At 40.7% G+C, this 17,655-nt stretch overlaps 1 protein-coding gene across 1 annotated transcript in view; it reads right to left on the reverse strand.

Moving 5' to 3' along the window:
* Positions 1-17,655, reverse strand: part of ift81 (intraflagellar transport 81 homolog) — a 118,936-nt gene that overhangs the window by 42,796 nt on the left and 58,485 nt on the right. Inside the window, exons 13-18 of the mRNA XM_068054986.1 lie at positions 16,666-16,794; positions 13,514-13,603; positions 12,958-13,044; positions 4,082-4,153; positions 3,899-3,984; positions 1,309-1,354 (exon numbers count right to left, since the gene is read on the reverse strand). Of these exons, the coding sequence (XP_067911087.1) occupies positions 1,309-1,354; positions 3,899-3,984; positions 4,082-4,153; positions 12,958-13,044; positions 13,514-13,603; positions 16,666-16,794 (510 nt within the window). The remainder of the gene's footprint in view (positions 1-1,308; positions 1,355-3,898; positions 3,985-4,081; positions 4,154-12,957; positions 13,045-13,513; positions 13,604-16,665; positions 16,795-17,655) is intronic.

Here is a 17,655-nt window from a genome sequence, read left to right on the forward strand (position 1 = left end):
CTGGTCTCCACATGCTGGTGAGATTTCCAACGGCAGAAAAGAGCTGATGGATTGTAATTGAATGGTACCTCAGTGAGCCACTTTAACTTTTAAAGTTTAAAAAAGCTTAATTTCAATTCCAGTTATATCACAGGTGACATGTAGCCCTAACAGCAGGAGTTAAAAATCCAGATAAATTGGTGCAACATATTCGTTCTTTCGGGTAAACTCAGGATGTGCTGCATAATGAAGCATTAGACTATTGAATGATAAATTTTGCTTAACATATACCCAGTTTCATTATGAGGTATAGGTTACAAATAAACAAAGTTTGTTTTCTGTGGTTCAACTGCTACAATAAGCATTGCTGATGTTGCACAGCACAATGTGTTGAATATGGAGCAATAGAATGCATGCCTGCACCCACAAGGTGAGTCCCTGATCTCAGCAAGACCATCTGGGGGATAAAGAGGAAAGTTATCCCAGGACACTTTTAAATCTTAAAACCTAAAATCTTAAAATCTTTAAACTACACTATTTTGACCCAGTAGTACATGTAGCATAGCATCTAACTCCCACCCAAAGGCTTTAAATACGGAACTGCAGCACCAATCAGTTGATAGAATTAGTGCGAAGCTAAAAATTCCTAAACAGAATTTGGGTGTGATTAATGCAAGATTATCTTCCCATTTTAATATTAAAGAAACTCTCATCTATACTGATCACAATTTTAGATTCTCAGTGGACAGCCAGATTATTTTAGGCAAGTCAAATAATCTCGCTCCGAACCATACATGGGAAAAGTAAAATAAGCAAGATATCGAAGAAACCTTAGTCCCAGGTCCAAAAGTATGTGAATCTGCGTCAGCATCAAAGCCATCTGGGAATAATCACATGCCACCCTAAACAAATGCAGCTCAGTCTAGCTGCTTGCTACAAATGAGCATTCTTAAATCCTGATCAAAGGACAGCAGATTTTAAAATTTATTAAGTTAATACGCAACTTACAACTCCAGTTATTTACCGTTACTGCACAAGTTTCTTTTCCAACTATTTAAAAGCGAATGTGCTGTTGCTGTAAGTGAGATGCCTGCCCTGCTGCTACAATTCGTGCTTGAATTCACAACTTCTGATGTTGCCTCTTCTCAAGAGATTAGTTACCGATGACAGCAGCTACAAAGCTTTCTTTCTGGTATCACTGTGCCAGAACTTCTGGACAGCTGGCTGGATCCTTCATTTTCTGCCAGAAGGCAATGAGTTCGCTAATATAGATTTTCATAAAGTACAATATCACTCTTTACATAGCCTATTATACAGAAAGACACTCACCTTTCCCAGATTTTCTTGCTCAAGGATATTTCGATTGTATTGCTCCCTAAAAGATATAAAATAATTACTGAATTCATACCCATTGTATTGTTTTTGCTAATTAGTCGACCAGAATTCAAACAGTTGCATAACAACATTACAATATAGGAGCAGTAATTCATCTTAGAATAGCTGAGTAGCAGACCTACATGAGCTGGACAATTATTACTGCAGGAATTGCATGAACCTTTTTTTCTGAAGTCTGGAAAACAATTTCAGTGCTGGATGACTTCTCCAGAGCATCAAAGCGCACCATATAATTCAAATTGTTCACACTGACAGATTTAAAATGTTTTCTTCTTTATCAGAAAGCAATATAGTTTATCTTGGAAGCCAAAATGTTTTGTAAGATATTCCCTGGAGAATTATCTTTTTAAATGAGCAACCATATTAACCATAGAAGGTAAAGGTAGAAAACAGCAAGTCATAGGAAATGGTTGCTTTTCAGATTGGAGGATGGTAGACAGTGGTGTTCCCCAAGGGTCAGTGCTGGGACCATTGCTTTTTTGATATAGATAAATGACTTGGATCTTGGAATACAGAGTAGAATCTCAAAATTTGGTAATGACACCAAACTTGGAGGTGCGGCAAACAGTGAGGATGATATGAACTGCCTGCAACAAGACATGGATAGACTAGCAGAATGGGCAGAGAGGTGGAAGATGGAATTTAATAGTGACAAGTGTGAGGTGATGCATTTTGGCAGAGGAATAGGGAGAGACAATATATACTTAATGGCACAGTTCAAAAGAGTGTGCTGGAACAGAGGGACCTGGGGGTGCATGTGTGTAGATCTGTGAAGGTGGCAGGACATATAGAGAGAATGGTTAGTAAAGCATATGGGATCTTGGGCTTCATAAATAGAGGCATTGAGTACAAAAGCAGGGAGGGTATGCTGAACCTTTATAAAGCCCTGGTTAGGCCCCTACTGGAGTATTGCATTCAATTCTGTTCATCACACTTCAGGAAGGATGTGAGGGTCCTTGAGAGGGTGCAGAGGAGATCTATCAGAATGGTTCCAGGGATGAAGGATTTTAGTTATAAGGATAGGTTGGAAAATCTAGGTCTGTTCTCCTTCGAACAAAGGAGATTGAGGGGATATTTAACAGAAGTGTACAAGATTATAACAAGCTTAGATAAGATAGTTCCCATTAACTAATATTACTTGGACTAGGGGACACAGATTGAAAGTTTTGGGCAAAAGTTGCAGGGGGAATAGGAGAAAGCACTTTTTTTACACAGCGGGTGGTACTGACCTGAAACTCGTTGCCCACAAGGGTGATGGAAGCAGAGACAATCAATGACTTCAAGAGGAAGTTGGATGGCCACCGGAGAGAAATAGACTTGCAGGGCTACGGGGATTGAGCGGGCAGTGGGACTGACCATGGACAGCAGGTATGGACTCGATGGGCCCAACGGCCTCCTTCTGTACCATAAATGACTCTACAACAAGCATTTTTACTTGAAGTGCAGATCTGTTATTTGGGGTTCTTACAGGCTCACAAGTAGGAACCATTCGGCACTACTGATTTAAAATATGTATTTTCACTACAGTGAGCAAAGGACGATCCCTTATTTTTGGGAAGTTTCTTTTACTGCCTCTCATAGTTCCTCTCCTCCAACGAACACAGCTTGCACCCTATTCTCACCCATTCCAAGTCTTTTATTAGTGTACTTTGACCTGGCTACTAAGCAGTTGATTTTTAAAAAATGTTTTTCTCTAACAGAGATATCATCTTCCTCCACAACATATTATGAATTCACAACGTGGAGAATTACTGGAAAAACAGGTGCTCTAAAACCCTCTGATATAATGCATTAAACTAATGCCAGTAGTTTGCCAGAAGAAAAATACCTTGAAAATAAAATAAATCTATTTTTGCCCAAATGCAGCAAGGATAAGATGGGATAATCCAAATTTCAAGACAGTTGCACAAAGCACTGAGGTCTTGTCATAAAGTACAAGATGCATGCTGTACCAAGATTTGAACAAGGCTTTTGTCATGAACGCTCCAGCTAGAATACCACAGGATTTGATAACCAGTAATGTAAATTTTAACACTAATACAGAAACAATATTGCAGCTACTATTCATTAATGGATCTCCATGGCATTCCTAATGGTAAGTTAGTGCACAGGCTACGTAGAACAGCTGGAAAAAGATTGCCGTGAGAAAGTTGCAGCTGCCAGGAGGTTTGAGTGAGTGAAGTAGAGAATAAGAACTTTAAACAAAAGATGGAAAGGTGAGGTGTTCAAACAAGCAATACGTGACATAGGAGTAAAAGAACACATTGAAACAGGACCTCGAGAGACATGCTGCTACTGCCATCCATGGTGGTTTGGGCAGGAAACGCAATGGATATGTAGCTACGCAGGGCAGCTTCCAAGAGGAAGAATTCATCAATAGTGAGCCAGGTTTTGACCAGTGAATAAAAAGAAACTGACCCATAGTTCAACTACATAAAACTACATATGTGGGTAACTACATAAAAACAGACAAAAATTGTTAAAATATATGTACAAAAACACATTTTAGAATCTGTAAATTTACCTTATGGCTTTTCTTCTTTCCTGCGGATCTGCAGAAACATATAGCTTCATTTCATTAGCAGCCCGTTGTATCTGCCTTTCAGTAATCTGTTCAATAGAAGACAATTTATATATCTGCAAGTTTTTTTCCAGAACTTCTAAAATAAATGTTAATTTATAGGGATTTATCCATATGGGCAGTTACCCTTTTCAAGCAGTTGATGTAATGGTATCTAGTTTCCTCCTGTCCACATTCTTCTCGAAGTCCTCGGACTTCCTGCAAAAGTTTCCAATTTAAGAATCACTTTACAGGGTAGAAATGTCATCATACACCCCACTTTTCTTTTAGTAATGAATGAAAGGAAACTTATACATTCAATGTTACACACAATTACTTGCAATTTTAACTGAATGTATTTTTGGGCACAATTCACTATCATTAAGTAGGTCTGGCAGCATCTGTGGAAAGGGAAGCAGAGTTAATGTTTCAGGTCAGTGACCCTTCTTCAGTACTGGCAAATACTAGAAATGTAAAAGGTTATAAGAAAGTAAAATGGGGGTGGGGCAAGAGATAACAAAGGAGGTGTAAATAGGACAAGGTCACAGAATCACAGAATAGCTGACCAGAAGGTCATGGAGCAAAGATATGTTAACGGTGTGTTGAAAGACAAAGCATTAGTACAGAAAGGGTGTTAACGGACTGAAAATTGAACAGCTGCAAGTACAAACATGAAAAACAGAGGGTAAGCAAACTGAACAAACTAAAATGAAATAAAATAAAATAAACAAAAAATTTTTTTAAAAAATAACTAAAAATCAAAGTAAAATGGGGGGCCAGTCATGCTCTGAAATTATTGAAGTCAATGTCCAGTCCGGCAGGCTGTAGTGAGCCTAATCGGAAAATGAGATGCTGTTCCTCGAGCTTGCGTTGATGTTCACTGGAACATTGCAGCAATCCCAGGACGGAGATGTGAGCATGAGAGCAGGGGGGAGTGTTGAAATGGCAAGCAACCGGAAGCTCAGGGTCCTGCTTGCGGACTGAGCGGAGGTGTTCCACAAAGTGGTCACCCAGTCTGCATTTGGTCTCCCCAGTGTAGAGACCACCACATTGTGAGCAGCGAATACAGTATACTTCATTGAAAGAAGTACAAGTAAATCGCTGCTTCACCTGAAAGGAGTGTTTGGGGCCTGGGATAGTGAGGAGAGAGGAAGTAAATGGGCAGGTATTACACCTCCTGTGATTGCAAATGAAGGTGCCGTGGGAAGGGCACGAGGTGGTGGGGTAATGGAGGAGTGAACCAGGGTGTCACGGAGGGAACGATCCCTTCAGAATGCTGACAGGGGAAGGGAGGGGCATCACGCTGGAGGTGGCGGAAATGGCAGAGGATGATCCTTTGGATATGGAGGCTGATGGGATGGAAAGTGAGGACAAGGGGAACCCTGTCACGGTTCTGGGAGGGAGGGGAAGGGGTGAGGGTAGACGTGCGGGATATGGGCTGGACACGGTTGAGGGCCCTGTCAACCACAGTGGAGGTGGGGGGGGGAGTTTGTTCAGTTTGCATACCCACTATTTTTCATGTTTGTACTTGCAGCTGTTCAATTTTCAGTCCGTTAACACCCTTTCTGTACTAATGCTTTGTCTTTCAACACACCATTAACATATCTTTGCTCCATGACCTTCTGGTCAGCTATTCTGTAACCTTGTCCTATCTACACCTTCTCCTTTGTTATCTCTAGCCCCGCCCCACTTTACTTGCTTAAAACCTTTTACATTTCTAATATTTGCCAGTTCTGAAGAAGGGCCACTGACCTGAAACGTTAGCTCTGCTTCTCTCTCCACAGATGCTGTCAGACCTGCTGAGTGTTACCAGCATTTCTTGTTTTTATTTCAGATTTCCAGCATCCACAGTATTTTGCTTTTAATTCACTATCATTAAGGTTAACTTTAAAGCAGTTCTTCTAAAAATCAAGTTTTCTTTCTAAACAGAATTTATAATTTATGTAATGAAGCCTATCCACACAGAAAAATGTATTTTATAATGAAAAGATTCAAAAAAAAATTTTTCACTCGTCCTTCTGAAAGCTGAATTACGGTCTCTAGCAGCTGAAACTTTGCTAAGCTGAATCCTTAATAAGAACTATGAACATACAAACAACATTGCTGGTTTATAACTCAAAGTCAACTTTACTTTTTTCAGCCTCGGCTTTAAAAGGGAGAAAAGTTTAGGGAGGATGCTTTTGGTTCAAAGATAACCCCAAACCCCAGAATTCTTGGTCTGGTGTGAAATATCTGATTTTGTAGCTACTTGGTGGAAAGTTTATATTAGCTGAATAGGCAACAATATCCATTTGGTAGCAATTCTTTTTGCTACGTGTTCTGGCCCTAGGCCATCCAAGGTGCTAGCTTTCACTAAAGTGAACAGGCCACTCCTGGATGTGTCGGCCATCTCCATAAGATATGTCACCCAAATGTCTAAGCAGGCAAAGTGAGAATGCAAACAGTGGCTCTCACTAAAGCATTGGACATAAAATACAAAATGCACTGAGACATTGGGCATAAAATACAAAATGCAAATGGGCACTAACAATAGGGGTAGTAGTGACTGGGCTTCTGTATACTGTTACAGGACCTCATTTTCAGGGCCTCTTGCCTCTGCTGCTCCTCTTCTATTATTATGGAAACTGGGGATATGCCCATTGGTAAGTTTATTCCAGCTCATTTGGCCTTCTGAACATGTTGTTGGGTGGAGGTGGGGGAGGGTCTGAAAAACTTAGGGTCATTGCAAGTGACATCATTTTGGTTAAGTACAGGGCAGATTTCAAACAGATTTTGCTTTCAAATCACTAAGAAAATCCCTATCAAGCTCCAGAAATCTCAGCTGCGCTGATATTAGGCAGCTTTGGACTGCAGAGGGTATAAATCTACTCAATGTGACTCCAGACAACGCAGCAGCTTACCATCATCAGAGCACTCGAAGCTGCGCGTCTCCTGCTCACAGTCAGATGCTGCGCATGCACAGCCTATGTCTTGTCAGGACTAATTGGCGCATGTGTGGGAAAACTTCATCGTGCAACGCCAATGTCATCGAGCGACTGAATTGGGCATTTGAGGCTGGAGCTTGTGGCAAAGTATGAGGTTACTGACTTTAGCAGTAAAAATAGAAAAGCAGAATAATTTGTAAAAGGTGTGAAACTTGTAAATATTGATGTTCAAAGGGACTTGGGTCTACTCATACAAGGAACATAGAAAGTTAGCATGCAGCTACAGCAAGCAGTTAGGAAGGCAAATGGCATGTTGGCCTTCATTACAAGTGGATTGGAGCACAAGAATAAGGAAGTTTTGCTACAATTGTACAGGGCTTTGGTGAGACCACACCTGGAGTATTGTGCGCAGTTTTGGTCTTCATATTTAAGGAAGGGTATACTTGCATTGGAGGCAATACAACAAAGGTTCACTAGATTGGCTCCTGTGATGAGAAGGTTGTCCTCTGATGAGAGGTTGAGTAAACTGGGCCTATATTCCTTGGAGTTTAGAAGAATGAGAGGTAATCTCATTGAAACACAGAAGATACTGAAGGGTATAGATACTGAGAGGTTGTTTCCCTGGCTGGGGAATCTAGCACACATGGGCACAGTCTCAGGATAAGAGGCCGATCATTTAGGACTGAGAGAAGGAGAAATTTCTTCATTTAAAGGGTTATGAATCTTTGGAATTCTCTACCCCAAAGGGCTGTGGATGCTCCATCATTGAATATATTTAAATGCTGAGACAGACACATATTTGGTCTCTCAGGGAATCAAGGGATAAGGAAAGCAGGTAGAAAGTGGAGTTCAGGCCGAAGATCAGCCATGATCGGTTTGAATGGTGGAGCAGGCTTGAGGGGCTGGATGGTCTACTCTTTTTCTTACATTATGTTCCTGCTGACAGCCCCTTCCCCTCCTCCCTTTGCAAGGAACTTGTCCTCTTCTGTGCTGCTCCTGCTCCACCTCCCTCTCATTCTTCAAGCCAAGCAGGATGGTTCCCACAGCACCCATGACTGTAAAGAAGTAGTCTGACCAGATCTTGAAGTCAAAACCAAGGCCTGCTCCGCGTGTAGCACCACTCCCTGTCGACTTCACCAACCTTAAACAACTTTGCAAGCCAACCACTTCTACAAACTCTGATAGAGTCAGCAGTGGCTGATGATTCCTTTAAATAGTGCTTCTGTGGGGGGTGGGTCCTTCCAGTTGCTAAATGCATATTCAGCTGTGTGTGTTTAACAGCAGGGGTTAGCTGGAGCAGTGGGGTCAAAAATGGCAGCACTGCTGTCAAGTCAGCGTTACACATTGACTGATGCCACAATCTCCCTACTCTGCATATTTCTGGCATGTTCCCAACCTTGCCAAAATGACGTGCAGCAAGGGCTGTGCTAGAAGCAGATGTATGCACAAGATGGATGCTGTTTTGGAATCAAAACTGCACATATTGCGTCAAAACCATGTGTGTTAAAGAGCTAAATTTTGTGGCAACTGCTTCAAAACCATTTAATTTACAAGTGTCGAAATAATATATATGTCAATCCACAAAAATAATATACATATCACCCACAAAAATCAGGACAAATCCAATTCGGCCAATTACCGCCCCATCAGTCTACTCTCGATCATCAGCAAAGTGACAGAAGGTGCCATCGACAGTGCTATCCAGCACCAATTAAACAGCAAAAACCTGCTCAATGATACTCAGTTTGATTTCCGTCAGGGCCACTCAGCTCCAGACCTCATTACAGCCTTGGTCCAAACATGGACAAAAGAGCTGAACACAAGAGGTGAGATGAGGTGAGAGTGATTTCCCTCGATATCAAGGCAGCATTTGACCTAGTGTAGCAACAAGGAGCCCGAGAAAAATTGAAGTCAATCAGGATCGCGAAAAAACACTCATAGGAACATAGAATCATAGGAGCAGGAGTGGGCCATACAGCCCGTTGAGCCTGCTCTGCCATTCAATTAAATCAAGGCTGATTATCTACCTCAATGCCACTTTCCCATGCTATCCCCATATCCCTTGATGTCATTAGTATCCAGATATCTGTCTTGAACATGCTCAATGCTTCCACAGCCCTCTGGGGTAGAGAATTCCAAAGATTCACCACCCTCTGAGTAAAGAAATTCTTCCTCATCTCAGTCTTAAATGGCTTAACCCTTATTCTGAGACAATGTCCCCCGGTTCTAGACTCACCAGCCAGGGGAAACATCCTATCTACATTCACCTCATCATACCCTGTAAGAAATTTGTAAGTTTCAATGAGATCACCTCTCATTTTTCAAAACTCGAGAGAATACAGGCCTAGTTTCCTCCATCTCCTTATAAGACAATCCCGCCATCCCAGGGATTAGTCTGGCGAACTTCCTTCGCACTCCCTCTATAGGAAGTATATGCTTCCTTAGATGAGGAGATCAAAACTGTACACAATACGCCAGGTGCGGTCTCATCAAGGGTCTATACAATTGCAGCAAGACTTCTTTACTCTTGTACTTAAAACCCTTTGCGATGAAGGCCAACATACCATTTGCCTTCCTGATTGCTTGCTGCACCCGCATTCTAGCTTTTAGTTTAGTTTAGTTAAGAGATACAGCACTGAAACAGGCCCTTCGGCCCACCGAGCCTGTGCCGACCATCAACCACCCATTTATTCTAATCCTACACTAATTCCATATTCCTACCACATCCCCACCTGTCCCTATATTTCCCTACCACCTACCTATACTAGGGGCAATGTATAATGGCCAATTTACCTATCAACCTGCAAGTCTTTTGGCATGTGGGAGGAAACCGGAGCACCCAGAGGAAACCCACGCAGACACAGGGAGAATTTGCAAACTCCACACAGGCAGTACCCAGAATTGAACCTGGGTCACTGGAGCTGTGAGGCTGCGGTGCTAACCACTGCGCCACTGTGCCTCATGAACAAGAACCCAGGTCCCTTTGGACATCAGCACTTCATAACCTCCCACCATTTAACCTCCCATACTTTGTCTTTATATCCTTTTTTATCTACCAAAGTGGATAACTTCACACATTATATCCCATCTGCCATGTTCTTGCTCATTCATGTAGCCTGTCCAGGTCCCCTTGTAGTCTCCCTGCATCCTCCTCACAACTAACATCCCCACCTAGTTTTGAGTCATCAGCAAATTTGGAAATATTACACTTGGTCCCCACATCCAAATCATTTATATAGATTGTGAACAGTTGTGGCCCCAGCATTGATGCTTGCGGGGAAGGCCTGCTCAGGTATAAAATTAAAACCCGACCCAGGCCCAACCCGACCTTAGCCAAACCGAACCCGAATACAGCCCGAGTCCTTTAATTTTTTTTCATGCCCAACCTGACCAGAATATCACAATGAATTTAATATCAAACATGTTATTGAAACAGAAAAAAAGCACGTCAAAACATAGATTAAAAAGAAAACAAATATGCCTGACCCAACCAGAGCCCAAATGCTGGACACAGAATATAGACCCGACCCCACCGGAACCTGACACACGTAGTCAGGTGTAGTCGGGTAGCCAGGCTTTACCTTGCGGTGATCCTTGCATTACTCCACTAGTCCACTACTCCACTGCCATCCTAAGAATGACCCATTTATTCCCACTCTCTGTTTTCTGTCTGTTAACCAATTCTCAATCCATACCAGTATATTATCCCAATCCCATGTGCTCTAATTTTAGTTTACTGATCCGCTGTGTCGGACCTCATCAAAAGCCTACTGAAAATCCAAATACACCACATCCACTGGTTCTCCTTTATCTATGCTACAAGTAACATCCTCAAAAAACTCCAACAGGTTTGTCAAGCATGATTTCCTTTTCATAAATCCATGTTGATTCTGCCCAACTATATCATTATTTTCTAAGTGTCTAGTTAACATATCCTTTATAATAGATTCCAATATTTTCCCTACTACTGATGTCAAACTAACAGGTCTGAAGTTCCATGTTTTCTCTCTCCCTCTCTTCTCAAACAGTGGGGTTATATTTGCTACTTTCCAGTCTGCAGGAACTTTTCCAGAATCTATAGAATTTTGAAAGATAACCACCAAGGCATCCACGATCTCTCCACTGGTTGGAGTCATACCTAGCACAAAGATGATGGTTGTGGTTGTTGGAGGCCAATCATTTCAGTCCCAGGACATTGCTGCAGGAGTTCCTCGGGGTAGTATCCTTGGCCCAGCCATCTTCAGCTATTTCATCAATGGCGTTCCCTCCATTACAAGGTCAGAAGTGAGAATGTATGCTGATGATTGTACAATGTTCAGCACCATTCGCCACTCCTCAGATACTGAAGCAGTCTGTGTCCATATGCAGCAAGACCTGGACAAAATTCTGGCTTGGGCTGATAAGTGGCAAGGAACATTCGCACCAAACAAGGGCCAGGCACTGACGATCTCCTACTAGAGTGAACCATCTCCCTTTGACATTCAACGGCATAACCATCGCTGAATCCCCCACTATCAACATGCTGGGGGTTACCATTGACCAGAAATTGAACTGGTACAGCCACATAAATACTGTGGCTACAAATGCAGGTCAGAGGGTAGGAATGCTGTGGCGAGTAACCCATCTTCTGACTCCCCAAAAAGCCTGTCCACCATCTACAAGGCACAAGTCAGGAGTGTGATGGAATACCCTCCACTTGCCTGGTTGAATGCCGCCCCAACGACACTCAGAAAGTGCAACACCATCCTGATTGGGACCCCAACCATCACCTTAAACATTCACTTCCTCCACCACTGACACACAGTGGCAGCTATATGTACCATCTACAAGATGCACTGCAGCAACTCACCACACCTTCCAAGCCCACGACCTCTTCCACCTAGAAGGACAAGGGCAGCAGACACATGGGAACACCATGATTTGCAATTTCCAATCCAAGCCACACAACATCCTGACTTGGAAATATATATTGCACTTCATTTACTGTCACTAGATCAAAATCCTGGAACTCCCTCCCTAACAGCACTGCAAGTGTACCTACATCAGATGGACTGCAGCAGTTCAAGAAGGTAGCTCACCATCACCTACTCAAGGGCAGATAGAGATGGGCAACAAATGCTGACCTTGCCAGTGATGCACACATCCCATAAAACGAATAAAAATAGTGCTATCCTATTGTCAAATTGGATTAAACATCCTGAACCTAATAAATTTAACATGAAACTAATTTAATCCATTATTGTGAGTGTAACAGAACAACCTTCCACATAAAAGCAACTCTATCATCTGGAACTCCTTCAAATAATGGATGAAGTATTATTTTGTTATTATATCTTCAAACCAGTACAGAGTCATACAAGGACAGCAACTGGGATGCAACATTGCTTCGAGGCAAAAAATCAGCCATAGTTTTTGGACAAGATACTGGACTGCCTGTGAATCTTTCCACTAGCAAAAGTCCTTTTCTTCAGGAGAGGAGATCAGAAAGAAAATCCTCAATCGGGTTACTTCTGCATTCGATTCAGTTTGGAAGATTAAGAGGCAACTTGATTGAAACATATAAGGTCTTGATAAGGTGGATGTGGAAAGGATGTTTCCTCTTGTGGGAGAATCTAGAACCAGGGGGCCACTGTTTAAAAATAAGGGGTCGCCCATTTAAGATGAAGATGCGGAGAAATTTTTTCTCTCAGAGGGTTGTGTGTCTTTGGAACTCTCTTCCTCAAAAGGCAGTGGAAGCAGAGTCTTTGAATAATTTTAAGGCAGAGGTAGATAGATTCCTGATAAGCAAGGGGGTGAAAGGTTATCAGGGGTAAGCGGGAATGTGGAGTTCAGGTTACAATCAGATCAGCCATGATCTTGTTGAACGACAGAGCAGACTCGAAGGGCTGACTGGCCGACTCCAGTTCCTAATTCGAATAATAATGAGAACATGTGTTGTGTGCTCTAAACATTCCCTGCATTCATTCTATGAGATTTAGGTAGTTATTTTTATAGTTAAAAAAAGTTTCCATAATGTAACTGAATGGTGCAGAAAGTCTAAAATGTCACATTGCCAGCAGTAGCTACTGCATATGGAGAATGTGAATGACCTTTTCCTACCTGTTCAAGCTTAGATCGATTGCTTTCCAAGCCTGCTGCACAGCTGTCATAGTGTGATTTTTTTTCTTCATACTCTTGAGTTAATTCCTAATGTGAAAGGGCAAAATGTCACATAAATGAAACTATGAGCTAGCAGCTTGCAACACTAAAATAATGTGTGTCCTTGTCAATCACAGGTCAAGACCTTGTATTCTCAAATACATTTACACTTATAAGCTCATGTAAACCAAACAGATGGCTTTACACCCTTGTATGTGGAATGAAATTGCAATACTTCATATTTAGGGTCTAACAGTTGACCTGCTATTGAATGCCAATAATATGTGAGCTCTATGTTTGGTTAAGACCAATTATTCCCCGGATAATACTCCTTCAAACACTTCCCTGTACAATAAAAGCTATTTTGTGACTGATACGCAGACTGCAATTTGTCTGCCAAATAAGACAATTGAATTTGGTTCACCAATTTAATGCTTTGATTTTGCAGGCAACTGGCAAACAGAAGGACAAGATATTTCAGCATTATCTACTTTGTTGTTTAAAGTCGACCACCCACCTGACACTTCTGTCGCAATGGTCGTAGTTCTTTGATGACAGGAGCCAGGGCAGTCTTCTTTTCAGCAATAAGAGCATTAAGTTTCTTTATCTGTAGAAATGTTTTCAATAACAAAAACATTAGTACCAATTCAAGCTCTGTGCTTTACCTCTCACAGCATTTCTTTTTCACTTGCTCCAAGTCTCTTTTTCTTTACAGTCTGAAAAAGTGCTATACAAAATTAACTTGTACATACAGAAATTTCACCAATGATATGCATTTCAAATCCTGTAGCATGTAGTTGTAAATGTAACCATATCCAACGCATGCACATTTGCTTGCCCTTATTATGTAAGGAATACATAAAGAGGAACTACATTCAGCAGCAATGGCAGTGGTGGGCACAGTAGCAAGGGAGGATGGGGGAGATGGAGGCTAATTAGGTGGCACCCTCCCCTTTCACCTCTTGGAGCCAACTCAGAATCTTGTTCCAAACTAATGAACTGAAAGTCATTAACCCTCAAGTGCTCTTTGTTGAAATAAGTTCTACAAGGGCCAGTAGCACAAACCACACATAACAGGATATAGATTAGCAATCTCATCCAGTGGAGTCATGTGGATATTTGGTTGAAAATAATCTGAACTGGTACAGTATGCTCTATAATTGGGGTTAAGGTAGTTTTGCAGATTAAATGCAGGTTTGCTCCTCATTTGGTTTTATTTTTCCTGACCAGGCACAGCTTGATGCTAACACTGCAGGATAAAATTGGAAAATATGTTCCATTCCCAGTACTGACATCCTTCACCTTGCCAAACAGGAGTTGCATTTTTAAAATAGCATCTGGCACCGATGAAGTGAAAAAAAGCAGTCCAAGGGTCCTCCCGAGGCTGCTCTTGTCCACCTCCTTACGGCCAGCTTCAGAGTTCTGTTCCCAACTGCCTGAAAGCAAGTTGCCAACTATCTTTCCTTGGTGGGCCCTAGCAATCACAAAAGGGAAGCAAAATACCTTTAAAAGGAAATAGGCCTCACCCTGATTTTCAAGAAAAAGGGTCACGGCATTTAAAGGACACCTGCTTCTAAGAAAGAAATACAGTACTAATGTGAGATCTACATTTGTATTAATAACATTACTACCTTTACGCAATAACTGACAGTTTAAAACTCAGAGATGATACATAACTACTCTAGAGGACTGTGATGATAGCAAAAATTAATTCCACTTCTTTGCTCCAGAATTCAATGATAATAGTTAACAAATACTGCTGAGAGATAGAAGTGATCTCATACAATTGTTCACATGCTAACCATCACATAAATCACACTGATATATGGTTGTTTAATTTTAAACTAGCTCTGTTATTGCACAGTTTGTTTTTAGCATAAAAACTACAACTCTTAATACATTGCAGACAGAAATCAGCTAAGTGCAATTTCTGCACTCAGCACAAACACCAATGCAAATCAAACTCAGCAATTTTACCAGAGTGCGAACCTTCTTCACCTCGGGGCCATTTCCTCTGCAGGAAAATCATGAATGGGATAGTGCAGTCCTAAGTCCAATCCTTTCTCAATGAATTCCACTCACCATTAATTTCATTGCAACTGAGCTTCACATTGTTACATCAAGATATTTTACAAAACAAAAAGCTTGTTCTTGGGCCACTGGCCTGTAGTTTTGAAAGGCAACTCCAGGTATAAACAATTTATATTTAGTACACAATGAGTTTTTAGTATTCAGCTTATTGGTCAAATTTGATCATTTCATACGTACTACTAAAAAAACTTTAAGAGTTGATGTTTGCCACTTCATAAGAGTAACTAGCTGCCAACACCAATGATAAATTGTTATAATGAAAATTCAAATATATTCATAGATATTATTGGAAAAGGTGGACCAAACTCCCGAGCACTTCCCCCTCAATCTCACCAACAAAATGTTCAATTAGGTGGTTCGAATCACCATTGGCAAAATAGCTCACAGCATGCAATGAAACTGGGAAGTTTTATACAATGCTCCTTTAAATATGCATTACAACTTTTATTTTTATATGACTTAATATTCAGCTGTGAAATAGTATATAGGTGCTTAAAATAAAAAACGGAACAATTTTGGTCATATTTTGAAAACAACTAAAAAGGGAAGATTTGCCAGCTTTAGCTCTAAAGATCTCACCCGTGCCAAGAACAGTTTACCACGAAAGAGAAAACAGACAGGATTAAAATAAAACTGAGTGTTAGACCATCCAGAAAATAAATAACAGCTGTATTTAAATAGTGCCTTATGTTAACATATTTCAAAGCACTTCAGAGTAATTTTGAACTATGAGTGTTATGAAGGCAAATAATACTGTGACTAGAAGAGGATCATAGTGTGAAAATTTTCTTTTCCACACCATCACCAAATGGTCAATATTTTGTTATTTCAAATCTTCTGAATATTAGATTTTCTTGACCTACAACAGTCTTGATGATCTGCAGAAGCTCCGCCTGAATTTTTCAAAATCAGGCCATCCAGAGTAGGTTCTTACAGATAAAGTTACAACTGAGGCTATAGAGGGTGGAGATACAAGATATCAGAGCGCCACTGTTATTATGTGCAGTATGAAGTAATTAAAATTAATAATTTGAACATGGAAATCTGAGAAAGATAGTTTTTTGTAAACAATACCACAATTGTTGAACAGGATTGCTGGCATCTATTTAATGCTTTGCAGTAGGATTGGAGAGTGTAGAAGGACAGAGTGCTGAATAAGAAAAGGCCACAGAGATGCAGCACATGTCTCAGTTTATAGTGTCGTCTGGGCAAAAATAAAGTATCGTCATCTAGCAATATATTTGAACTGAAGGAAAGAAATACTATGTAGACTCCCAACTGTTAATAAGGAAGAATAGCATGAGGATATTTTGGCTGGCAGTTTTCTTTATGCAAACTAATTTGTAAAAACAATTTTGATTAGATGAATAAATTATTGGGAGGGTATGAGAATTATGCACGGTGAATTGATTTAATAGGCTAACAATTAGCAATATATTATGCAATGGGCAAAAGGTGGAAAAAGGCATACTTTACCATAATTATAATTATTCTTAATTTTTTTTCAAATTTTAACATAGTTCTTCATAAATGTGAAATCACTGAATGAATTTTAGGTTTCATAAAAAGATGGATCACCATTTCAGACATCTCATCAAGTGTTCGTCCCTTTACTTCATCCAACTCACTCTTCAATGCGGATACTCTCTCCAGCTCTTCCTGAGTGTCACTGAAGCCTGTAATACCATGCTTAGCTTCCACCGCTTGCTGTGAACACATTTGACAAAATTTTTGAAAAAAAATAGGTATATAAGGAACCCAGCTGGCCATTTATATCATAAACAATTATAACATAAGTGTCATCAGTTCAAGCTCAGGGCCTTGGACATTTATTTATAGGGTGTTGAAAATTCCAACAATTTTGATGTAGTTGGCATACACAGCATCTAAAATTAATCATATTCTTCCATTCCAGTGGAAATGTCATAACCCCGATTGGATAATGAACAGCCTTTGTATATACCATGAAAGCACTGCTGAAAATATATCTTAGAATACATCTGAGAGACAGCCTATTTATGCCCATAAACTTGCGAGAGACTAAGTCTGATTATTAGATTCAGTCTACATCTGTATTCAGCTTCCCCCTGTGGAATGTCTTTACTGAGCCTGATAACACAGCAAATTTAGTGAGGGTGGATAACGGACAGGCAAAAGAAAAACTGACAGGGACTCCATATCCACTCTTCTGCCAGCTGGGTACAAAGCAGCATTAATGGAAGAAAAGATGATGTAGGAAATCATGGCATAAATGAATTAGGTATTTTTGTTAATTCCCTAGCTGAAACCATGCAAAATTGATCATAACTCCGTTCCCATTCCACCCTGATCAAGTCAATGGCAATTGCAAATGTCATAATCAACATCAACTTGCAGCTTTAGATAACCCCTTTAATGTAGTAAACACCTCAAGGTGCTTTCCAGGAGTGATCAAACAAAAGTTGGGACCAAGCAAGCCACATAAAGAGGTATTAGGTCAGGTGACCAAAAGAGGCAGGTTTTCAGGAGCATCTTAAAGGAAGAGGAGAGTTAGAGTGGCAGAGAGATTTAAGGAGTGATTTCCAGCAT

Source organism: Heterodontus francisci, chromosome 23 (assembly GCF_036365525.1).
Source record: "Heterodontus francisci isolate sHetFra1 chromosome 23, sHetFra1.hap1, whole genome shotgun sequence".
NCBI lineage: Eukaryota > Metazoa > Chordata > Chondrichthyes > Heterodontiformes > Heterodontidae > Heterodontus > Heterodontus francisci.